At 36.4% G+C, this 27,112-nt stretch overlaps 1 protein-coding gene across 1 annotated transcript; it reads left to right on the forward strand.

The window, feature by feature from the left end:
• Positions 1-11,752: 11,752 nt before the first annotated feature.
• LOC129256669 (mesencephalic astrocyte-derived neurotrophic factor homolog) lies at positions 11,753-22,022 on the forward strand. The gene is made up of 4 exons (XM_054894832.2): positions 11,753-12,457; positions 15,543-15,667; positions 16,790-16,931; positions 18,463-22,022. Exons 1-4 carry the CDS (start codon positions 12,355-12,357, stop codon positions 18,639-18,641), a joined length of 549 nt encoding a protein of 182 aa, XP_054750807.1. The 5' UTR covers positions 11,753-12,354; the 3' UTR covers positions 18,642-22,022.
• Positions 22,023-27,112: the final 5,090 nt, after the last annotated feature.

A 27,112-nucleotide genomic window follows, 5' to 3' on the forward strand; every position in this document is an offset into this window, starting at 1 on the left:
ATCTTGAATGACGTCATTATCGTTAATGTCTCGATATATTGAATGTTGTCTGCTACCTGTGATCGTAGCGGTTTAGCTCACATGTGGAGCAGATCGCATCATAATTAATATCGAAAGCAATATCAATATCACATTCGTAAATTGTCGATGCACTCTCTGTTCGTTTGTAATTTTGGCTGCTATTTTGGAAGTGATTCGGGCGTCCAAGTCGCAAGAAAACATCGGTAAAGTACCATTTTCATACCTTTTAATATATATCTTTGAAATTTTTTCATTGATTAGAAATTATGAATTGATATCTTGTAGTTGATAAATCCTTAGAGTGTAAATTCGATGTAAAAAAAGCACATCGAAATCTGGACAGTCAATCGACAAAAGGGAGGGCGTGATAACACATGCGAGCCCCAGGGGGGGGGGGGCACTCAGTATATAATGCATAGTGGGTATGTGCCGCGGAGGGGACCCCCATTTTTACACTCAAATTTCCGTTCCGAGGCATAGCATTTTTGTCTTATTGAGAAAAAGAACAAAGAAAGCCGCTCCAGAGCATAGCATTTTCTTCTTCTCGAGAAAAAAGAAGAAAAAAATCCGCTCCAGGGCTTCGCATATTTTCCGTTACGCCGTTCCGGTCGCAATTTTGGTGAAAAGCGGCCGCAGCTCCGACCATCGCCTCTGCGCTAGCGCGCCCGTCAGTCGTGCTGCCGGGTCAGCTGCAAGTACGTTCCATAGGGATGCATACGCACTCGCACGCAGGCGACCCGTTCCAAGGACCCCCGTTTTCACAAACATTTGTAGTTCCGAAGCCCGTTCTGAGGACCCTGCTCTTTACAATGAGCCCGCTCAAGGCCCCCGTTTTTTTGTCTCGCCCGCATCACACCCCTACCACTTTTTTGGTCGAGTGCCCCCCCCCCCCCCCCCCCGGGATACGAGCTCACACTAACACTCTACCGTCGGTGAATGGGGATAGTAATAGTAAAATTTTGGGAGGCGCGATAGCTCAGTCGGTAGAGCGGGGGTTTCGGATTCCGGTGACCCGGGTTCGATTCCCAAGTGGTGCGCTAGTGCCCTTTGGTAAGGCATTTATCCTCATTACCAGGTCCCTCGGAGAGGACCTTAAGCCGTTGGTCCCCTGGTTGCTTGCTCACAGGCATTTGTGCTTTCTTAGCAGTCAGGTAAAACAACCTCGTTAGGCCGCTGAAACTCGATGTTGAGTTTCCCGTCGCCCGCCCGCGTTATGAAATTTGGCCCGCGTTTGAAAATCAAATTCTGAAAATAACACTGAACACAATGTATCTCGTAAAAAGAATAGTCCCAAGAAACCATGGATTTCATCAGCAATTATTAAATGTATCAGGAACAAACACAAACTGTACAAAAAGTACCGGTCGTCGAATTTTAATGAAGAGTATGGGAATAAATATAAAAGGTATAGAAACACCTTGGTGACAGTTATAAAAAATGCTAAGAGAATGTATTATTGCAATTCTTTTGATTATAATAAAAATGATATGCGAAAGACCTGGGAAACTATTAAAGAGTTAATTGGGAAAAGGAAGAATAAAAATATGCATACTATTGAGGAGTTGGTCATTAATCGAGGTGGATTAGATACAATTGTTACCTCAGGAAAGGATATAGCCGAGGAACTTAACGACTACTTTGTTACTGTTGGGTCAAATTTGGCAGAACTAATACCAAATGAGCCTCCTAATTCTTGTTTTAAAGATTACTTGGGTGCTTCAAATGAGATCTCTTTATTTTGGAAACCCATAATGGAAGAGGAAGTTAAAGATATTTTATGTAATTTAGATGCTTCAAAATCTCATGGGTATGATAATTTGCCAGTTAGATTGATCAAGGATGCAGCACCTTTCATTGCTTCTCCGTTGACTTATATTTTCAATTTATCATTAGAATTGGGCAAATTCCCAGATGCCCTAAAGCAAGGCTCCACATTAACTTTTTTTTGTGGTGGCCCGTTCGGGCCACCAAAACCATCAAATAATTTTTTTTGGTGGCCCGATATTAAAGTTTGGTGGCCCGAAAAATATAAAGAAAAACATTAAAAATGAATAAAACAAACTTCTGAAATATTAATTCTGCAGCCACTACCACTAAGTTACTTTCACTTTATACATCTTGTATGTAAACCTTGTTTGCTGTTATTTTACTTTGCTAATTGATAATTGTTTCTATCGTTGTAAAAATGAAATGATTGAAAGTGAATAAATGAATTGTATTATTCGCAGGTTGTGTGGACTTTTTTTAAATCTCTGTATAGAGATAATGGTAAAGTAAATAAATAGTGCATAGCAAACTCAGATAGATGTACAAAACAATGGTTTTTCCTTCCTTCCTCTTTGAATCCTAAAACCTAGATTATGCATGCCCCAAATCCAGTTTATTTCTGTGTTCTCTTTTGCAGCATATTATAGAAGGCGAAAATCACAGAAAAATATGCTGCAAAATCAGAATAATGCATGAAAGGGGGAAACAAACGAAAATAATTTTCAAAAAGTATATAGCAAAAAGAAAACAAAAATAATAAAAGAAATTAGTGAAATAAAACAAAAGAAAGAAAATGAAGAAAGAAAAAAACAAAGAACAGGGAAAAAAAGAAAAAAAGAAAAGAAAAAAATCAGAGAGAAAAAAGAAAAGAAAATGAAAGAAAAATTAATAAAACAAGGTTAATATAAAAATGGGGAAAAGGGGAAAATTAAGAAGCCATTACATATATTTTTTAACAGCTGTGGCAACAGTCTATTCTGACTGGAATATAATTAAAAGCCAAGCAAATAATTTTCACTTGCCTTTTGGGAATGGCACATTTCTATTTTTATATCCTTTAGTTTGTATTATTTTATTTTCAGTAGAAAAATATTTTTTAATCAGGCATATTCAATAGGAAGGGGTATAAATGGTTTAACCACTGTCAAAAAAAAAGGAAAAAAAAAAAAAAAAAACGGCAAAAACTATATCTGGAAAAAAAGTGTGAGAAAAGTCCTTCCCTATATTTGCCAAAATGTTGAAAAAAAAATCACATTTCATATCAATTAAATGCCTTCCCAAAGTATTTACTTTCTCAAGAGTGGTTTAAGAAGTCATTTATAAACAAGAAAGAAAGAAACTGTCTGTTTGTTTAAGGCTAGAAAATACACAGCTTCGAAAGAAACCAAGTATCAACATACATACAAATGCACACGTGGGACTGTGATGTACTTGCCTATGTGTTTTTATGTGTATTAATTCATGTGGAAATCGGTCTTTTTGAGTCAAAAGAGAGGTCATAATTCCTCTTCTTAATACTTGCAAATAATCAGGGTACACCAGATTTTCGTAATATAGACTGTAGAATTGCATTTCATTGGTGTAAAAGGTGACTTTGACTTAGATTTTCAAAGTTCTGTGGAAGATTTCTCAGCAGCAACATTTTTTATCGCAGCTCCCTGAGTCTGAATAGGCTGAGCTAGATCTAGAGCACAGCTGTATGCAGTGGCTTCATGCAAAGCTCACGCCAGCCGGCCGGCGCGGCTGGCTGGATAATAGCTACTGTATGCTATAGCTGTAGGCCTAATATGCAAACTTTGTGTGTGTGTATTTGTGTGTAGATCAACAAAAAGGGCGCATGACGAACTGGCTTGCAATTTGAGCTGTAGAAAGTTGATAAATGCGTGCAAAATTGGGAGAAAAATTGCGCTACTTTGAAAATTATTGGTTGCCCGATTCGGGCCACCAAAACTTAACATTTTATCAATAATGGTTGCCCGAGGTGAATTTTTGGTGGCCCCGGGCCACCGGGCCACCGCTAATGTCGAGCCTTGCCTAAAGGTAGCAAAAGTGACCCCCCTGTATAAAAAGGGTTCGAAGGATGACCCAGGCAATTATAGACCCATTTCAGTTTTACCAGTTATTGCAAAAATCTTCGAAAAATTAGTTAATATGCGTCTCATGGCCTTTCTAGAGTCCAGTGATATTTTGTATAGACATCAGTATGGCTTTCGTAAGATATATAGTACGAAATTATCAGTAATAAATTTGGTAAACACATTATTGAAGGCGATTGATAAAGGTGAAATAACCATAGGTATATTTATAGATTTCAAAAAGGCGTTTGACACAATCAATCATAACATACTCTACGAAAAATTAAAGCATTATGGAATAAGAGGTATTGTATTGCAGTGGTTCCAGAATTACTTAATGGACCGATCGCAGGTTTTATGTTACAAAGATGAAATGTCCAGTAGTAGAAGGATAACATGTGGTGTTCCCCAAGGATCAGTCCTGGGGCCAACACTCTTTTTATTATATATTAATGACTTACCAAGATCAGCTGATTTTTTCCAGTTTAGACTTTTTGCAGATGATTCAAATATTTTCCATACTTTCCCCAAATGTCAAAAAGATATTGATATGAACTATGTAAGTAAGAAATTAAAAGAGGTGTATAGTTGGTGTATACTTAATAAATTAACCATAAATTTGAAGAAAACTAATTATATGATAATAAAAGGACCAAGACGATCTATTGAAATTGAAGGTGTATTAACTTTATGTGAAACAGTTATAGAAAAAGTACATGTGGCATCTTTTGTAGGAATTCAAATCGATGAATCTTTGTTGTGGAAAAACCAAGTATGATATTACTCCCTAAATACGAGTTTTTTCCTCGTTTGTTTATCATTTATTAAAAGATTGCCCATTAAATATCATCCTATTCCTACTTAAAATTTAATAAAATAAAGGGAAACTTACATTTGAGTCCTTTTTCGATCTTTTCTTGGCAGTCAGTCCGGTCACCGTCGAGTGCGATCAAAGCGGTATGAAGCTGATTATCAGATCACGTGATACGTGTAGTCATCACCTGATCTATCGACTATCCTTTTTTAAAGACCGCAACAATTATAAATTTTATCATAAAATATATATTGAATAAATTATTGCATGATATTATATATATCTCTACAATTAAAATTATTTTGTGATATAAATTTAATATTTGACGTAAAAATCGCTATTTAACAAAATATTTATTAAAAAATAAAAAATCAAACAAAATAAAAACGCCTTGGACACAGTGCAAAAAACCTAACGATTTGGCCGCGTTGTTAACAACTATCGTAAGGGGCGCTCTATTTATAAATAAAAAAGAATGTACAGCTGTCTACCGCGACGTGGTTTGTCGCAAGATTTGGGACAAATCCGTGGGAATTCTGGAGAAAATACATTAAAAGAACTGGTGAGTACCGTTTAAACATTATCAAAGTAGTAAATAGATTATACATACCTTATAGATATATTTTGTAAAGTGATATCAATGCTTAGTTCTAAGCTAGGGCGGCCCAAATGCGCATGAGTGGAGTCCCAGTTTATTAACACGGGTAGCCAGGCGGCTTCTTGAGAGTAAAAATCATTTACTAACGTAAGGTTACTCTCATACGAAGCCAATCCTTCTATCTCATAGACCCACACAAAGGAAGCCAAAACCTGAAACTTTCACCCCCGAGATTTCTACTTTCCTTCTAAAAGATCTAGACCTAAATCATGTACATGGGATAAAACTTCATTTCCGACATTTCTACGCTCTCGTTGTTATTTTTAAACAAGAATTCATTAAAAAAAATGAAAAAATATTGTGAAAAGAGACTTCCCCAACGTTACGGACGCGAGCGTCGCGTAACGTTGGGGAAGTACAATAAGAAACAAGATGGCGGCGTAAACATCGGGCAAGTCTCTTCCGTCTTTTCACAATATTTTTTTATTTTTTTTTATGAATTCTTGTTTAAAAATAACAACGAGAGCGTAGAAATGTCGGAAATGAAGTTTTATCCCATGACCATGTACATGATTTAGGTCTAGATCTTTTAGAAGGAGAGTAGAAATCTCGGGGGTGAAAGTTTCAGGTTTTGGCTTCCTTTGTGTGGGTCTATGAGATAGAAGGCCTGGCTTCGTATGAGAGTAACCTTACGTTAGTAAATGATTTTTACTCTCAAGAAGCCGCCTGGCTAAACACGGGTCACCCATGGTTTCAATACTGCCGCCGTGCACAGTAAAATCAAGGCATGTCGCATGCATTTCACTCTATGAGCTGATCCTTCCACAGAATTTGGAGATTCCTGGAGACCAGATTAACTACTTGCATGCACATAGCCGAATCGATATTGCTATTATTATAAATATTCCATAAAATTATTTCATTTCACTTACCAATCCATATGAAGTCCATTTGGAGACTTATTTGAGTACTCTATTCCCCTCTGTTCCTCGTCTTTTCTTGCTCTTGACGATCGCGCGGCTGTACGATCGCTGATAAACGACCACATCAATTTTTGGCCTAAAGAGGGCGCGCGATTTATATTCATATCAAAGACATGACAAGGGCCAAGACTAGGCACCTAAATTATTTTACACACAAATCGACGCAAAGCACTACGCGAAGTCCGTAAAGTGACCAATCTTTTCGTCGTATAGACTTCTTTTGTTTTAGCTTGTACTGCTGGTTTCGTTCCAGGTACGTAGATTTTTTTCTATTTTTGTTAATTAGTCATCGTTTTAAATTATTTGCAATAAAGTGTTATCATCGCCAATAATAATCTTGAATTATGTTTATGAAGGTATTCCATTTATTGGTGCCCATAATTAGTCAAGTAATCATAAGAATAGCGCATTCAAAGAATTTGGACACGGTTATGAAATTACCGAGGAGCTGAATCAAGGTTGTGAAATTTATTAGCGCCACCAACGGGCTTCCTTGTATTTCCGTAGAAGAGACAAGCGAAGTCACTTTCCAGGCCGAGGTAGGCGAATTTGCTCTTTTTGTACTATTATAATTTCCAAATAATGACTAAATTTTTTTAGTGTGTTGCTACTTACCGGAAAGAGCCCCGGTGGGTAGCGAGAAGGAGTTTCGGCAAATATTACTCCAGCAATGAAGCGATGTTTGCCGACTACTTCGAAATCCAGGGTCAAACGCGGTCCGGTGTACGAGGTTAGTATACAATACTAACCACGTACTAGTGTGAGTGAACACGGGTAAGTATTGGGGTGTCGCCGAGAGTGGTGGAGCCTGCCTGCACGAACTTCGCTCGAGGTAACCATAGTGCTACCCATAGATTTCCCACAGGCAGGATGGTAGCAGTGAACGAGTGGTCCATACATAATATTTGGACCTCAAAGTCATAGGTATGCGTATGGTACTAGGAGTGTCTTACCTCGAGCGAAGTTCGTGCAGGCTCCACTCCACTTCACTACCGCTACACTACGCTCCACCTACCCGAACTTCGAGACCATGAACTCGATCGGATATTCCGAGTGACAAAAGGTGGGATTTTATGGGGAGAAAATACAAAATTCATGCAACATCACGATCTTTAAAAACAAGCATGACAAGTGCAACTAATATTCTTACTTTACACAAAGTTTCACTTCTTTTCCATGCTTCTATCAGTCTCAAAATTGATGATTTAGAGCCAACATGAAGTTCCTCACACGTATAAATATTAATCTGTTAATGCGCTGCCGACTTCAAAACATCGCATGCGGGAGGTACCGGGTCTGGTCCGAGCTCGGACCCTCGCGCGCATGCGATGTTCTGAAATTGGCAGCGAATTATTACGTGTGAGGAACTTCATGTTGATGTTGGCTCTAAATCATCAATTTTGAGACTGATAGAATTAGAAGCATGGAAAAGAAGTGAAACTTTGTGTAAAGTAAGAATATTACTAAATACTAGTTGCACTTGTTTTTAAAGATCGTGATGTTGCATGAATTTTGTATTTTCTCCCCATAAAATCCCACCTTTTGTCACTCGGAATATCCGATCGAGTTCATGGTCTCGAAGTTCGGGTAGGTGGAGTGTAGCACTCTAGGCGACACCCCAATACTTACCCGTGCTAATAAACTGGGACTCCACTCACGCGCATTTGGGCCGCCCTAGCTTAGAACTAGGTCCTAAGCAATATTATCTAGAAATTGTTGAATTGTAGTCATGAAATATGTTCTATTAAATAAATTGATAATGTTTAATCGGTACTCACCGGTTCTTTTGTTGCATTTTCAGACCATTTCTCGCAATTCTTCGTAAATATTTGCGGCAAATCTTGTCGCCATAGACAGCTATACGTCCATCTTTATTGATAAATGGAGCGCCCTTTACGATAGTTGTTAATGCCGCGGAGAAATCGTTAGGCATTTTGGCCTGTGTTCAAGGCGTAGCTGTTCTATTTTTTTTTTATAGGTATGAGATCGAAATCACAGCGAGTATTTACACTCTTCCATAATGATTCCGAAAGGGAGGCGCAACACCCCCCACCCACAGGGGCGCAAATTCCAGGGGGACATGTCCCCCTCACCTAGAATAGTAGGGGGACACATTATGAAATGTCATCCCCCTACTATTTTGGGTCTTTTCATTCAAAATCGAAATAAAATATGTATTTTGGAAGAGACGATCTTACTTTTGGGGTGCCCTTTTTTTTTGCTTGTTTGCTTATCAAATTTCTTTTGGTCAAGATGACCTTCTTTTTGGGGTGATAAACCTTCTTTTTTGTTTTTGTTTGTTTGTTTTTTTCTTGTCAAATTTTCCAGCCCCTGGTCCCGGCTACCTTTGGGGAGAGATTTCCGCCCTTGCCTAACAGTACACTTGATATTGTTTGCGAATCTGCGTGGGCGTCGGGGGCTGGGGGATGAGGAAAAGCGGTGAGACGAGAAAAAAAAATAGAAGGAAAAAGAGGACAGAAAAAAAGTGAACGAAAGAAAAATTAATGGAAAATAAAAGGGAGGAGAAAATAGTGAGAAAAGTGATGGGTAGGTCGAGATTTTATGTGTCCGTGCAAAAAGAAATGAGCAGAGGTTGAGATGTTGTCTGTTTGGGCAAATGTCTGTCTGTTTGTTGGACTGGCGCCTGTTGCAAAAATTATTAAGCTGATGGAATCAGAAAGTTCCAACTGCTTCATGTCATACCGACAGTGACAGGATTAAGCGGTTGTATATATAAATCACGCTCTAAAACTGTGTTCTTTATTAAAAAGTTGTCCTTCATATTCATTTTCGCAAAAGAATTGTCTATAGTTATCCTGTTTATGATAAAAATACTTAGAAATTGGGTTAGGTTAGGGTTATCAAATTATCGGGGCAGAAAATATATTTTTTCAGTTCGCGCGTCGAGCTGGCATTAGTGATCAGTGAGATTATGTTTTTAATGACATTCATTCTATTCACAGCAATATAATATTAAACATAGCCGCATGAATTATAGATAGGTCTATAGTTATCAGGTGAATAATTTACCGCTACACACTGATCATGCGGATACTGTTTTGTAAAGGGGAATTTCACCTTGATAAAAAGATTGTGAAAATATAGGCCAAAGAAAAATAATTTCAAAACATCGGTGAAGGTGTTATTAAAAAAAAATGGAGTTAGTAGAATTTCGAATGCTTGATTTGTGACGTCATAAACGAGCAGTTGCTCAATATTCTATGTAATACAAAATGCAAAAATTTCCCATTTTTAATGGTCCGTAATGACCCACTTTTTTCTTTTTGGAGAGAGTATGAAGTTATCTATTGATATACTGAATGTACAATAAAAGTCATTATCACGTATTTCTTGACATTTCATTTACTTTTTACCATAATTATATCCGATATAGCTGCTCGCAAAGGCCTACGCCGTCACAAATAATTATTTTAAAAATCTCACCTTTAATTTTTTTTTGGTGGGGGATGGATTTTTCCTGAACGCATACCAATTTTTCAAATTATTTTTTCTGCTATTTTCATAATTAACTTTAAATAAATTCACCTATGCACTACTTAATTTTTTCAAAGACAAAATAACAAAATTACATCTAGTCTTCATCATCACCATCTTCACCAACTTCATTCTCATCATCATCACCACTACCACCATCATTATCATCATCATCATCATCATCATCATCATCATCATCACCGCCACCATCACCACCACCATCATCATCACCAAGATAATTTTCATCATCATCATCTTTCTTTTTTTTTCTTTTTTTTTCCCCTTCCCTTCTTCTTTTTTTCCTTCCTATTTTCCTCCCTTTTTAGAGGGGCACACCACCAAATAAATATGTTTGTTGTTGTTGTATATAAGTTGGCGGATGCCTCATGAAATGAAATAAAAGAAAAAATAAGGAAATGGAAAAAGTAAGAAGAAGGATAAGAAGAAAAAAAGAAAGCCAAACAAACAAGACAAAATAATATCAAAATTTTGTAATAAAGTCAGTCAGTTTAATAATTATGTTTTCAATGAAATGAGACATAAAAGAATTGAAACAAGTAAAAAGGGCTACATCATAGTTAAAAGAAATAGAGGGAAGCTCCGAGACAATAAAAAGTGTTAAAAAAATCAGAAAAGACTTTGAAACACTCTGAACACGAGTATAATATAAAAAAAAAATTGGGAATAAGCGAGGACAAGTAGGTGAGGGACCCCCCCCCCCTCTCTCTCTAGTTATTTACTCAAACTCGCATATACAAGAGAAGAAATTCTTACTAATCAAAATATTGCGAGCAAAAAGCATGAGCTGACATTTTTTTTAATATTCAAAACTGATAGAGAGACACATTTTGAACAATTCATGAAACATAATAATCATTCATTATAGTTACCAATCGGATTGCGACAAGATCTGAGAATTAGAAATTCATTAAAAGCATAAAATTGTATAACATTAAAATAAGACGGGCGCAACGCATGAGCTAAAGCTTTATATACCAATTAAAAATTTGGACATTTTTAGCGCTTTCGGTAGTCATGAAAAAGATTCATATTTCATGAAAGCTCAAATCCCGAGGAGGAATATTTTTTATTAATTGACTTAAAAAAGGCTGTTCTAATTAAGCCCCATTTAATATTTGATTACAAGTCTCGTTAAACAGTAAAAGAGGAAAAAATAAAGCATATTGTGTTCCTCAATTCTCTTTCTCTGTAACCCTATATTTTTTTTTTTTTTTCTTTTTTTTTTGGGGGGGGGAGGTATTTTGGTTTAAAAAAAAAGAGAAAAAACGATAATTGCTGGCTAGTGGGTGTATAGTGGTAGGGACACCCCGCCCCCACCCCCCCCCCCCCCCCCCCCCCCCCGTAGTTACGCAAACATGGGACCAAATGATCCTACTTGTTCCAAGGCGAAACTTGTGCAATCAATTAAATGTTATTTTTGAGAAAATTAAAGCTTGCGCTGTTTAAATTCAATCTCTTTTACCTAAATTTGCGATGAATGCTAGCATTATGAAATATATAATTATCAACGTCTGGCGAAAAGAATAACCAACCGATCAGCTGACGAGAACGCGTATCACGTGATCTGCATATCAGCTTCGATCGCGAGTCAGAAGTGAAGAGCAACTGGCAATAAAATCTGGAAAAAGTCGTCAAAATGTAAGTTCCCCTTCATTTCTTTCAATTTTTTTTTATTGCTAACAATGCTTTAACTTTCCTAAACAAAAATTTAATGAATAGACAGTACGATAGCTCGTACTTGTGTTATAATACACAAATAGGCCTAATCATCTTCACAAAGATTTCTGACACAAAATACTACAGATGTCGCCTATGAGGTCCATACATGTAATGTTTGGACCTCATTGGTACTAGGAGTGGAGCGTAGTGTTGCGGTAGTGAAGTGGAGTGGAGCCTGCACGAACTTCGCTCGAGGTAGGAGTGTCTAGGCTCTAGGCCTAACTTACATATTTCTGTATATGCGGGACTGAGCTGAGACATGGCCCACAGCAGAGACACAGTCACACACGTGCAAAGCCAAAGACGATCGACGATGGCCATGCCCATGCATGGGCAAGCAGCCTAGTAGTAGTAGTAGCATTTCCAAACACAACTCACATCACAATCAATTAAAAATCGATTAAAATTTATCGAAATAGTTGTATCCTGGCACATATGACTAAATGCTTACCTTGTGAATTGCCACGCAAGCAGTTGTTCCGCCAAAATAGATTCCTATGGAGGCTGCCATATTGTTCCGCAAAGTCATTAACCTATTTCTTACGTCACAGCTGTTCGCCAATCAAGCATCGCCAAATGTACTATAAATGTACACGTGTAACGATCATCAGCTGCACTGCTTTCTTGCCAGTTTACAGTACGGTGATCTAATGAATCTAACGCCGAACTTGACGGGCATTAGTTCTTGCACCTCCCGTTAACTGAACAAGCTGTAGTGTATGCGTACGTCGTATCAGCCGGGACAGCCGAAGGATGCGATTTGGTCTTTGAGTTAGAGGAATCTGTATTGTACCAACCTCGCATGCGCATGCTTGTACTTGTGTGAGTGATATTGTACAAATACAAGGAGAGCGATTCATCATGAAGGCTTCGTCACAGCCAATGTGCTCAGCTATTGTCTTTCTCTCGGTTATGCTGATGCAGTTTTTTGCAGAAGCCAAAATAAAGGAAGGAGAGTGTGATGGTGAGTCACTGAGTAGGATGGGGGGTCGGGTGTCCGGACACTTAATATTTTTGAAGCTTTCTTTTTTGTCTTTGGATTAGGCCCTACACTAAAATAATATGAATTCAATAATTGTGATCATCTTCTGTTTTGTTCTTAAGAATATTTCCTAACATTTTCATTTTGTACTAAAAATTGATGAAATTTCGTTTGTAAATTTTTCCAAATGACTTTCTAAAAATTGATCGTCCGGACACACAACAACTGGGTATACTATTACTATTCCTCCGGTAACCTTGGCTTTGTTTAGAGTAGACTTCTTTTTCTTCAAGTTCAGGGTAACTGTAGACCTGGGGACGATTGGACGAAAGGGTCTTTCCAAGACTGGTCCAAGTTAGTCTTGAGGACTCCTAACCCAGAGAGCTCCCGCCCGCGTAGCGGGCGGGAGCCCAGAAGCTTACCGTGTATTTTACCATTGTCACCGGACTAGGGTGATTTATGGTCTAAATATTTCTCCAAATGAATTGTGAAAACAGAAAGTATACAATTACCATGATTATATGGATGAAGGTCTAACGAGTGGCAGATTCCTGACATCTGGGCACAGTCTGGAACCTCAAAAAAACGAAAAGTTCTCTCCTTCTACCCCGTCTCGATCGGCCATTTTTGTTAAAAATCGTAACAAAATGGCCGATCGAGACTGGGTAGGAGGAGAGAACTTTTCGTTTTTTTGAGGTTCCAGACTGTGCCCAGATGTCAGGAATCTGCCACTCGTTAGACCTTCATCCATATAATCGTGGTAATTGTATACTTTCCGTTTTCACAATTTATTTGGAGAAATATTTAGACCATAAATCACCCTAGTCCGGTGACAATGGTAAAATACACGGTAAGCTTCTGGGCTCCCGCCCGCTGTGCGGGCGGGAGCTCTCTGGGTTAGAGGACTCCATGATGATGTCTTTAAAAAAAATTGACATAGGCCCTACCCGGTAATATAAATATTTCTCCAAATGAATTGTGAAAACAAATTATGCACATACCACGATTACATGGATGAAGGTCTGTCTAACGAGTGGCAGTTTCCTGACATCTGGGTACAGACTGGAACCTCAAAAAAACGAAAAGTTCTCCTTCTAGTCTACCCCGTCTCGATCGGCCATTTTTGTTATGAATCGTAACAAAATGGCCAATCGAGACTGGGATAGAAGGAGAGAACTTTTCGTTTTTAGAGGTTCCAGTTTGTGCCCAGATGTCAGGAAACTGCCACTAGTTAGACCTTCATCCATATAATCGTGGTAAGTGCATAATTTCTGTTTTCACAATTCATTTGGAAAAATATTTAGACCATAAATCACGCTAGTCCCGTGAGTATGGTCAAATACACGGGCGGGAGCTCCCTGGGTTACCCTCGATCCAAATGTACACAACGCAAATACAATAGGGTCGTCCCTTGAACCGCTTACGTACATGTATGATGTACATCCGGTTAGCGATGCCATTTTGAAGAAAAATTTATAGATGAAAATTATTATTTAATAATCACGTAATGAATTTTGTTATTTGTAAAATAATAATTTTAAACAAAATAAACTGGATGTGAGAAATAAGTCTTTCAGTAGAAGAGTTATCAATGACTGGAATAGTCTTCCTGAAAACCTAATACAAATGCCAACAACAAATTTAAAAGAAATAATATATTTTGGCAAAATAAGCACATTGAGCTTCCATGACTCCTCACGCAAACTCATGAAGTAGTAGTTTTCAGTGACCAATCCTACAAGAAGCGACCGGGAGTTACAGGCTTGCGCCTTCATCCCGTACCAGATGATGATGATGATGAATCAATTTGCATACAATTTCATGATATATCAAATAATTCTATAAACAAAGATTTTGTTTACTTTAACGTATGAATAAAATATGTTTGCAGGTAATTTATTTAAAATGCGTTTCACATGGCGCATCATAATAATTGGGCGACACGAAAGACGGTTCTTGCAAAGACCCTTTCGTGCAAGCGGCCCCTGTGTCCGTCAATTCACACATGAAGATTATTACAGGCGACTTAATAACAAAGTTAGTTAGGTCTACTTCTGTGCAGGCGCGTACATGTAGCCGGGGGGGGCGATCCCCCCCCCCCCCCCCAAACAGAAAAAATGCCACCAAAAAGAAGGGGAAAAGGGAGAAAAGGGTATACAAATGTAGCTTTAAGTTTTTTGTTATTTTTCGTCAAAAGAATAAAAACCTAGACTGTATGTTCTTCTCTCTCTTACAAAATTTGCTTCCGCGCTCCGTGCAGGAAAAATATCAAAATTGCCTTTCTCCTTTGTTCCCACACCCTTTTTTTTTACTCTGTTTTTCCCCTTCCCGGCCTAGCCTAAGTTGAGGACTCCAGGATTATATTTTTTAATATTTTGACATAGATCTATACTTCTTCATCATGGAGCCTTAACTCTTTCTAGATGCTAGATGTCTAGTGAGTGATTGTATTACCGAATGTGTGCATCATACACGTCAGAAAATGATATCATATGCTCAAAACTTTGCAAGTGCAACATTCTTCTAAGGGGAACTTGAATACAAAGATTATGAAAAATGGTCAAAAACACATTTTCAAAGTGAGGGCTCCACACTACGTAACTCTTTATTTCTACTGGTCAGACCTGTTAATGTCGGACCAGTAGATTCCCAGTTGTTTTTTTTTTTCAATTTTTGACTTGTCTGAACCTAAAATTTACTGGTCCCCCAAAATAAAGAAAAATATTAAAAAATACTTGCTTGTTTTCCTGTCTGTTATTGCCCCCCCCCCCCCAAAAAAAAAAATGTACTAACAAAAAGTACACACATACACATGCACAACCATTTCTCAATTTTGGAAAGCCATTTTTTAAGATGCCAAAGCCATTTTTCTTATTTACTAAAGAGGAGATAAAATATCTTTTATATTAGTTTGATATATTTTTACTGGTCATGTCAGACCAGTAAATCTGGCTACAAGCTAAACCTGTCTATTGAAACATCTTTTTATAATTTGTCAACATAACAAATAATGAAATTGAAGTGCACATACCCTGTACTACTGACACCATTGTTTATTCATTTACAGTGTGTATTTCTGTTGTAAAACACCTTGAAAGCATCATGACAAATGAAGACAGAAAGAGTGAAGACAAGATAGAGAAGAAGATACGAAAGTACTGTAAGGATGCCAAAGGAAAAGAAAACAGATTTGTAAGTAGGCCTACTGACCCATCCTTAGTCTGCAAGCACAGACCCTTGGTTTTTGCAATTCACATAATGCAGAGTCTGAAGTGGTAAGACTAGATTTACGATGTACAGAGACTGGCTCTACCATTATTATTTGACACAGACAGATAGCTTAGCATCTATTCTTCATTCTAAACATTAGGAGTCTGTACTTGCACACAAACCCATCCTTTGTACAGTCATGATCCTAGATTAAAGTCTGTATATGAGTGGTTCAAACAAAAAATGCTCCAATGGCAGATTTTGAGTACACTGGAGTCTGGACCAGTTTACAAAAACTTCCCTGCTGATTATAATGAAAGACTGAAAATTAAATGTCTTACTGGAAAAATAAACAAGATGATGATTTATAGTGAATAGTGATGTACTTTTCTTTAAACCATATTAATGAAGTGTTTGCTCCTTATGTTCAACACAGTCTGAATGATTTTGGTAAACAATTGACACTATAATTTATGAACAATGTTCAGTCAAATCTGGTAGTTGATTCAGCAATGAAAAAATAATAAAAAATAAGATAATGCATTGAGCAAGCTGATGACAAATACTCACTATACTTATATATTGTACATTCAAATTTTGTCCTCCAAGATGTGACTACTGATTTAATGTGTAAGATAATCATTGCTGCAAATTATTTTATTACAAGGGAGACAAACAATTATGATTTCAAGGAAAGTGAGGATTGCGTTGTGTAATTGCTAAATATTTGCCACCCCATACTTAATTTTTTTTTAATTTGCCAAACTTAATAATTCAATAACTTTGTTATTTATTATACTTTGATAGTTTTCAGCATTTTGCTCATTGAATTTCTTTCCAATTATTTAGATATAATTATTTTCAGTCTGGAGTACCACTTTAAATACAAATGACTACTCATTAGACCATAGAAATCTGTTCAACTTTAATAGAAGATGTTTTTTACCCATATTTTGCATTGTCAGGTCTGGAATAGCGCTTCGAGTTCAGGCGATCATTTTTCTCTGTGGAAGGTCAACATAAGTAGACTCTACTGTTGTCTAGTATGAAGATAAGTTGAAAAATATTCTTATTATATGTTTGTCTTTCTACCTTTTTTATCAGTGCTATTACATGGGAGGAACAGCAGATGCTGCAACAGGCATGTTGAATGATCTCATCAAACCACTATCAGTACCTCTCCCACCAGAAAGAATTTGTGAGAAACTAAACAAGAAAGATAGTCAGATCTGTGAGCTCAAGTATGGTGAGTAGTATTGAACCCATTGCCTACAAGAACTGGATGGTCATTGTATGAAGTGTCTTGACAAATCTGATTCCACATATTTTTGTTAAAACTCATGACTTCTCCATGCAGTCTGCCTTTCATGCTCAAATATTACTTAATAAATCTACCAAATTATGGAACATTTACCTATGTCCTAACGATCTTCTTAATTAAAGCGACTTTAAATTGACAAATCATGGGGAAATCAAGGCCAATCTCAGAACAGAGAAGGGATTAACTCATTCAGCTGCATGCTTGGGGGTGTTATGTAATAGACGCCGGCATGTCTGGGAGGTCTAATATAGGAGAGCAATAGTTAGTAGACTAACCAACCAGAAGTAAACTTTGTTGTGTTTTCACTTTGAAACATGTAACTTCACAAAGGATATTTATTTTGGTTTGGAATTGTTGGAAACTAGAACTGCGACAACCCGAAGTAAATAACAATCAAGAGTTCGGTCAAATTTGTGCTGTCCAAAATTTTATCGCATTAGTCCGACGGGCTCTCATGATGGACGGATTATATTATGCAAGTCAATTGGCCTTTTGCAAATTTGGTATTGATCATTCAATTTCCCCATGATTTGTCAATGGCAGGCTGCTTTAAAGGAAAAGAGGTAAATCCAGTCTTGTGGAAAAAGGAAAGGGGGTTCAATTTTGTGTATTGATATTAAGTGGGAAGTTTTCTTCCATTGCAGATGTATAACAGCTCCAATCATCCATGATAAAACCGATACACCCATTAAAAAAAATGATGATGCATGTTCATAATTACATGGATGCATATCTGTTGCTAAGCTGCTCTGACTGTGCTAAATATATAATGAGCATTGATGAGAAGTTTATCCGGGGGGGGGGGGGGGGGAGGGGGGGCACTTGACCACAAAAGTGGTAGGTATCGGGTTAGACAAAAAACGAGGGCTTTGGAACGGGCTTATTGTAAAAAGGAGGGTCTTCAGAACTACAAATATTTGTGAAAACGGGGGTCCTTGGAAAGGTTCGCCTGCATGTGAATACGTATGCATCGTTATGGGTTCGCTCGCGCAGAGGTGATGGTCGGACAGTGCTCTGCAGGCCGCTTTTAACCAAAAATACATTGTAGCGGATCAATGAGGCTGGAACGGCATAACGAAAAATATGCGAAACTTTGGAACAGATTTCTTCTTTTTTCTTTGATAAGAAGAAAATGCCATGCTTTGGAACTGCTTTCTTTGTTCTTTTTCTCAATAAGATAAAAATGCTATGCCTTGGAACGGAATTTGAGTGTAAAAATGGGGGTCCTCTCTGCAGCACATACATGTACATAGCACCCACCACGCATTATATACCGAGTGCCCCCCCCCCTCCCCAGGAGTTTATCATTGCAGGCATCAAACAGTAATGTTGTATATATGTCTCTCTGCCAAGAAATTGTAGAAATCTTTTAGCTTTCTTGTAGCATAACGATCATCCAAGCTGAATAAGTCTTGTTCTAATCTACAGTTTATTCTCTTTTATTTCATTTATTCAGAGAAACAAATTGACTTTGATTCTGTTGATCTGAAGAAGCTCAGAGTGAAGGAACTCAAGAAAATTCTAAGTGATTGGGAAGAAGACTGCAAATCATGTATAGAAAAGAGTGACTTTGTAAAGCGTATTGAAGAACTTAAACCTAAGTATGTCAAGCAGAAACCAAGAGAAGACTTATAACTTGTGCTGTAAATGAGTTTAGGTTATTTATTGGAAAAGAAATTTGTATTTTGTATAGTTTTTCTAATACATCTTATTAATTCCTTACATGAGCTGTTACACAAAGTTAAGTTTGACTTAAAATCACTCTTAAAGCCAATAGTTTGCAAAATCATGCCGAAGAAGCATCCATTTCAGGAAACTATGTGTGATGTTTGAATCCAATACCTCATGTGCAATAGCACTAAGCATGATTTTTATTCAAACTTAAACTAAACTAAAGGGGAATCCAACCTTGATCATTAAATGTTGTGTGAGAGGGGAAAATGATAAAGAATGGTGAAGGTTTGAAAGAAATCAGACAAGCAATAAGAGAGTTATGGCTGTTTCAAAATTGAAAAATTAAGATCATGAAATTTTCAATTTGGCAACTGGGTAAGTAACTTCTGACAAGTGGAGAGGACAACTTTCCCATAGGCCATGTCCTTAATTATTAGATATTTTTGGTTTTCTCCCAAGTACCCATTCCCCTCAATATATAACCCAGGTAAATATAATTTGAAATAAAATTGTTGAACATATCAAAATTTTAGCCATGTAATGTATTGGAGTAAATAGAAACTGAGTAGTCATTGCCATACATCACTATGACATCATCAATGTGGCCAATTTGAAGTCTCCATAGGTATAGTGATTACTAAGTATTACAACTTTTGAAAATTCATAGCTTTCTTGTTTGTCCGATATTTAAATTTTCACCTATCTACTTGTCTGATTATTCTTTTTACTCTGAGACTTCTATTTGGGTTGGATTCTGCTTTAATAAAACTCCATGTGAGACAGTTGCTAGTTGTGTTACAGTCAACCCTGCCTCTAAGTAATTTACATGACTTAAACTCAACAAATGAAGACTCCGAGAGGTTTGACTATAATTACAAGATTGCTCTTTGAATTTCCTCATCACACAGGAAATGTGTATTTCAGGATAATATTTGGTAATGTTCTAACCAGAAGAGGTAAAATCCAGCTCCAAATATATGTAGCATTTTGTTTCATACTGAATAATTCACAAGATGCAAGGGTATGAAAGCCTGTTCTGAAAAATAGTCTGAAATACACATTTCATGTTACTTTCAATAAATTTCACTTCATTTGTTATTACTATTATCAAAATAATGTGAAAAAAAAAGTCTAAAAAGTGATTTTAATACAGAATTAAAATCCCCAAATTAAATAAAAAATGTGAGATTTTACACAAGTAGTACAACTCACTCAGTTTCTCAATAAAGCTCTCTGTACTCATCTTGTTTTTGTGTGTAAAAGTCAAAATGAAGAAAGAAAAATGAATGACTGTAAATAGTTCAATGTGAATCTTTGCATTCATGGCCAATGCTGTGCTCTAAACTAACAATACGGATTTTACAAGACAGACCGTACACAAACCTCTATCAACATATTGGTGATAACTAATTTGAGCAAGTATAATGTATGCACATTTTCCCTGTATGAAGATACACTTAGATTCCATCAGTTTTCCTTGGTCAACAGAGGACTGAGAACAATGAAAAAAAAATCACTACCCCATACTTGTGCAGCTTAATATGTGAGAACACTGTCCTCACTCAGTCTACATGTAGTTCTTTTGAAACTAGCGTCAGTTCTGTCTATAATACTGTGGTGAGATTATTCCTGTGCTGTTTATTAAAATCCCTATTGCCATGTGACAATGATTTAAAAATTCAGTACAGACTGTGTATACCCTTTTCCTTTTTCTTTTTTTAATACGCCTGTCTTGACGGGACGTATTATGGTATCACGCTCGGTGTCAGTCCGTTAACTTTTCCATGTAAGCCCGATAACTTCAGTTTAACCATGGACCTACTATTTGTTAACGTAATAACTTTAGTTGAACTTAACCTAGGCACATATAATTTGGGGTGTATGATACTAGCATGGATCCCAGGAAGTCTATTGATTTTAAGGTCCAAAGGTCAAGATCAAAGTGACATGTTTTCATCTTACACTTCTGAAGTCCATGTAAACGCGATAACTTTAGTTTAACTTGACCTAGGCTCACATAATGCGGTGTGTGTGATACTAGCATGAATCCCAGGAAGCCTTTTGATTTTGAGGTCCAAAGGTTCAGGTCACACTGACATGTTTTCATCTAACCCTTCTGAAGTCTTTGTAAACGCAATAATTTTAGTTTGGTGGTGTTTTTTTTTACCTGATTGCTAAGAAAGCATGAATGCTTGTAAGCAAGCAACCAGAGGACCGACGGCTAAAGGTCCTCTCCGAAGGACCTGGTACTGAGGATTAATGCCTTACCAAAGGGCACTAGCGCACCAAGTGGGAATCGAACCCGGGTCACCGGAATACGAATCCCCCGCTCTGCCAACTGAGCTATCGCGCCTCAAACTTAACCTAGTTTAACTTAACCTAGGCTCATATAATTTGGTGTGTATGATACTAGCATGGATCCCAGAAATCCTATTGATTTTGAGGTCAAAGGTCAAGGTCACAGTGACATGTTTTCATCTTACCCTTCTGAAGTCCTTGTTAACACAACTAACCTATAGAAAGGCACATATAATTTGGTGTGTATGATACTAGCATAGATCCCAGAAATTCTATGGAATTTGAGGTCAGACAGTCAAAGGTATTTCAACTATTTATTTAGGTTTATGTCATTTCATGTACATTATATTCTCATTCAGTTATTTTCTTATAATTTTCTTGAATCTTGTTATTATTGTACTTTTATTACAATTTTCAGGGGATGGATAAACTATGTATTTCAGTCTTGAGCCCAGAGTATCTCAAATAATATTTATCTATTAACTAAGATTAACCATACGATTCAATGAATATTGAACTATTTATATGAAAGTACTTGCTATGTTCCAAATATTTCATAATAGCATCAGTGCATTGTTTGCATTGTTTGAATCATTGAAATTTTCTTTGAAAGTAGTGTTCTTCATGACTCTGACATCTTGAAGGGATTCCAACCTTGACCATTATATTAAAGAAATTTGTTTTTTTATGAAAGGAGAAAAATATGAAAATCATGCATGTAGTTTGATAAAAATCAGACATGTGATAAGCTATGGCCATGTGAAAAATTAGATCTCTTAACTAAAGCAATTTGATGAGTTTATTATTGCAACTGTCCCATATGAAATGTACTTGGTTAATTAGTAGTCCTGAGTTCTTCTCCTAATCTTGTTTTCCCCTTTTTGAAAACTTTTGCAAAGTATGGCATGTGTATATAGGAGCAGATGGAGGAATTAATCCTAATGAATGATATCCTACATGTATATATGTATACATCACAATGATGTTACATGTACCTATGCAGACAACAGTAAATTCAAATAAAGTTCATCCCTTTATTATTTACCTCTGACTATATTTTCGTTTAAAACAATTTTGCATTAGTTGGATTTCCCTTTTAAAACAGGTACTGCCCAATGCCAATTGATTTGGACCATAAATCTGTTTGATTTGATACATTTTTTATGTGCATTATGCAGTCTGAAGAAATGGCATTGTCTTGGGTGCTTGTTAGATTTTATAGAAGGTTGACTTTGCAAACTCAGTTTTATTTTATACATGAACATGTAAATGAAAACTGTATTGTTGTACTGACTGTGTATATGTTTGCTGAAAATTGTTACAAATTGTATATATAGATAGAGTTCAACAAATCAAATTCAGTGTGAAAAATTGATATAAACATCTTGATCATTTGATTTTTTGTCTCACCTGCATAGCAGAGTGAGACTATAGGCGCCGCTTTTCCGACGGCGGCGGCGTCAACACCAAATCTTAACCTGAGGTTAAGTTTTTTAAATGACAGCATAACTTAGAAAGTATATGGACCTAGTTCATGAAACTTGGCCATAAGGTTAATCAAGTATTACTGAACATCCTGCCTGAGTTTCATGTCACATGACCAAGGTCAAAGGTCATTTATGGTCAATGAACTTAGACCATGTTGGGGGAATCAACATCAAAATCTTAACCTAAGGTTGAGTTTTTGAAATGTCATCATAACTTAGAAAATATATGGACCTAGTTCATGAAACTTATACATAAGGTTAATCAAGTATCACTGAACATCCTGCATGAGTTTCACGTCACATGACCAAGGTCAAAGGTCATTTAAGGTCAATGAACTTTGGCCGAATTGGGGGTATCTGTTGAATTACCATCATAACTTTAAAAGTTTATGGATCTGATTCATGAATCTTGGACATAATAGTAATCAAGTATTACTGAACATCCTGTGCAAGTTTCAGGTCACATGATCAAGGTCAAAGGTCATTTAGGGTCAATGAACTTTGGTCAAATTGGGGTATTTGTTGAATTACTGCCATAACTTTGAAAGTGTGTTGGTCTAGTTCATAAAACTTGGACATAAGAGTAATCAAGTATCACTGAACATCCTGTGCGCAATATAGGTCACATGACCAAGGTCAAAGGTCAATGAAATTTGGCCATAATGGGGGTATCTGTTGAATTACCATCATAACTTGGAAAGTTGATGGATCTTACTCTCGAAACTTGGACATAAGAGTAATCAAGTATCACTGAACATCCTGTACGAGTTTCAGGTCACATGATCAAGGTCAAAGGTCATGTAAGGTCAATGAACTTTGGCCACGTTGGGGGTAATTGTTGAATTACCATCATATCTCTATAAGTGTATGGGTCTAGTTCATAAAACGTGGAAATAAGAGTAACCAAGTATCACTGAACATCTTGTGCGAGTTATAGTAGTTTTCAAAATCAGCACTGCTGCTATATTAAATTGCGTGATGCAGGTGAGACGGCCAGAGGCATTCCACTTGTTTTTTAATGGCAATAAATTTGGTCTTTTACATTCTGCTTCAATTTGACACCATTCGGCATACCTTGACTCGGTGGAGTATGATACCAAACATACAGCAATCTGGGCATGTTGCTTAATAGTAACTGAATTTATAGTAAATCTGCCATGCAATGGTACCAATGTTCAACAGCCCATCAGAATAGGATTTCAGGAAAGTACCATTGGATGGTGAAGTTACTATAAAAAAATAGTAACTTTTTATGCAACATGGCCCAGATGGGAATTGGTTCACAAGGCTAGGGATGTGGCCATTAATACCTGCAATAGATGGCCCTGACGAAATCAGTTCTAAACGTACTAAGCCAATTTACATGTACATCAATTTCCATGGGGCTAATTAGGCATCCATTTGGCCTTACATTGTGCCACAATGAACTAAACTATCATGTCAAAACTGGGGGGGCTCATGCTCTATCAAATATGATCACATATATATGTACTCTTTACTGGTACTATACAGTGCGTCCCACAAAAAACGAAACCGAGATTTATCGATGATTTATCATAATTTAATCACAAATACAATAGACAAATGACCTACCATTGTAAAGCTTAGAATCTACTCTTTCATCTGTAATTACTTAGATTATTTCTCATTCACGCATGAGTGAGCAAAAGCAATTTGAAGAGGGGATACCAAAAAGTCATTTGGCGGGCTGTATCTGGGTTTCAAAACGAAAACCACATTTCTAAAAAGTTCAATATCTGCTCTTTAATTTGATACCTTAATAAAAGAAAATGGTCAAGAAATAAGAAAGTTCTGGTTATTTGAAATAAGGCTTGAATTTCAATAATTTCATAAAATGAAGAGGTTTTACAGGCTAGCGTTCAAACTCACTCTACACTCCGTTTTGTTAACGATCAGCCATGCATGAAGTCCTTTGTTAACCATGCGATAGCTTCTGTGGGAAACCAGTGAAAACATGTTTATTTAATGAAATCATGGAAATACAAGCATTGTTTCGAGGGAACGTAACTTTTTTACTTCTTGACCATTTTTTGTGATTAAGGTATCAAATTAAAGAGCAGATATTGAACTTTATAGGCATGTGATTTTCTTTTGAAAATTCAGATACCCCCCCCCCCCCCCCCCCCCGCCAAATGAGTTTTTGGTATCCTTTCTTTCAAATTGTTTTTGCTCACTCATGCGTGAATGAGGAATAATCTAAGTAATATCAGATGAAAGTGGAGATTCTAAGCTTTATATTGGTAGGTCATTTGTCTATTGTATTTGTGATTAAGTTAAATAAATCATCGCTAAATCTCGGTTTCGTTTTTTCTGGGACGCACTGTATAGCAGGATAGAGAGATATTGTACTGTGTAAATATCTCCATGGAATAACCTTGCAGATCATGTCCACTTTGCCAAACTTTCATATTAGAGGGCAGGTTGAAAGTCCTTAACAAATTTAGTTTCCTTTTTTTTTCTCTAATTCACATTCTTAATAATGTGTATATACTGGTATCCTGCCCTGACAATTTTTTTATTTTTAGCAAAATGCTTAAGTTACTCTTCAAATACCATATCTTGTGATTGGACTTATTCTTCCCAAGTACGTTCATTAGAAGAAAAAAATCACACTTTTTTTTTTAAACCACTCTTCATTTAATTTACAGAATTGTGGCTTTTGAATCACCAACCAGGTAAAGAAAAATACATTATTTGTATAGAAAGGCCAACAAAAATAAGTTATTTTGTATATATAAACTACAAGAGGTACAAGTTTCACACAAATTAATATGAATGGTCATGTGTCAGTAGTCTTCCATTCCATCAAAGTCTAACTAAATTTACAAGTAAATGATTTTAAAGTTGAATAAAAAAATTTCCAACTGGAAAGAACTGTAGCTTTGTTGAAATTAATGTCTTCCTCTATCATTGCAGCACTACAGTACATGCAGATGACCATACGCTGAATATATACCTGAGGCTCTCTGCGGTCACACTGAATTTCATTTACTGTTTGAGAATTGCTTAAAAATAACTGCTCATATTCAGGGTAAAAGGATGATAAAAACTAGTACTATATTTGAATAAATAAGTTTAAAAAAAAAAAGTTTGGTGACTAGGTTCTAAACATGGGGGGTAACCTAGTATTCAAACAACTTTATATGAACTACTTTCGGACTTGTGTTATGATAACATTTAAACCAATGATCAAAAATAATTCCAGTTCATCTTTGAACATCTTTGTTCTAAAATATGTGGCATATAGCATGGTATTCACACAAGGCTCCACATTTTTTTCTCGGTGGCCCAATCAAAATCATCAATTTCAATTTTTGGTAGCCTGCAAAGCAAATTTGGCGGCCCTAAAACAATAGAAAACATAACAATTTATCAAAACTTTGGTAGCCCAATTGGGCCACAAAGTGTGGGCTTTTACAGAAATTTGGTGGCCCGACTCTTATTTAGAGTGGCCCCGGGCCTTTGCCAATGTCGAGCCCTGCCTGCATGTATTTATGCACCCTTTTGAATTAATGAAACTTGCCAAGAGACAAGTCTGAGCAAACTTTAGATCCTGGACTGAGATCGTTTCTGTAGGCCGTCGTCAGGGTAGGTAACTCTCAATAGAGACAGAAGCAAATATAACAAACAAAATTTGAAAAAGCGCTTAAGAAGAAAATATTACTATTAAATAATTCATATCAAGGCAAAACTGATTCAATGATGCACAGATCAAAGGGCATTTAAAAAATAATAATCTAGAACTGTGATATACACTACAGACTGCAGAGATCTCATCACACATGACCAAATCCTGTTCCTGTTCTTTTACACTTTGTTTTCGTACGGCTTTTCAGTGAGTTGAATCTTTTATTTCAGATTTAAGTAAAACGTATACAATTACAATATGTGTCATTTATAAAGTGTAATATAGTGTAATATATCAAGTGACCTTACCTTTTAATGAATGAAAATTATTATTACTTGAATTTCATTTTTGCAAATGTCAATAAAATGATTTATTAAAAGAGGAAAAAATTGAGTTTTGCGCAAGTTATTTTTTTGTTTTTTAGTTCTTAAAACATTTTCAATAATTCCATGTAAGAAATTGAAAACACTCAAAGGTGCTGGTATAAATAGTTTCCACCCCTAAAAACACAATACACATATAAAATGAATAATATGGCAGGCTAGTCCTTAGTACTCCTTACTGATCATTCATTAAAGGGATGGTCCGCACTGAAAATATCTATATACAGAGTAAAATTCACCGAGCAAAATGCTGAAAATTTCATCAAAATCGGATAACAAAGTTACTGAATGATCAATATTTTGTGAAAACAGTTATATATGCACATCGTAATGAATATTCATTAGGTGGGCTGATGATGTCACATTTCCACTTTCCCTTTACTTATTTTATTACATGATATCATTAATGTTTCATTTTTTCACTCATGTGTAAATGATGTGTCTCCATTATGATGACATAAGTTGTGGCAATAAACAACTTATGTATTTAATCAGGTGTCAATCCAATTGTTTAAGTTCTTGGTAAAAAAAATTGAATAAACTGAAATTCATACAATAAATACAAAAGAACAAGTGGGGATATGACATCAGCCCACCTAATGAATATTCATAAAG

The sequence above is a fragment of the Lytechinus pictus genome, chromosome 3 (assembly GCF_037042905.1).
Source record: "Lytechinus pictus isolate F3 Inbred chromosome 3, Lp3.0, whole genome shotgun sequence".
NCBI lineage: Eukaryota > Metazoa > Echinodermata > Echinoidea > Temnopleuroida > Toxopneustidae > Lytechinus > Lytechinus pictus.

Excerpts from the sequence above, each read along its gene's own strand:
- LOC129256669 (XM_054894832.2), top strand. The coding sequence starts at position 12,355 with ATGAAGGCTTCGTCACAGCCAATGTGCTCAGCTATTGTCTTTCTCTCG. Across the intron at positions 15,668-16,789 it reads AAGGAAAAGAAAACAGATTT|TGCTATTACATGGGAGGAAC; the intron begins GTAAGTAGGCCT and ends CTTTTTTATCAG. Across the intron at positions 16,932-18,462 it reads GATCTGTGAGCTCAAGTATG|AGAAACAAATTGACTTTGAT; the intron begins GTGAGTAGTATT and ends TCATTTATTCAG.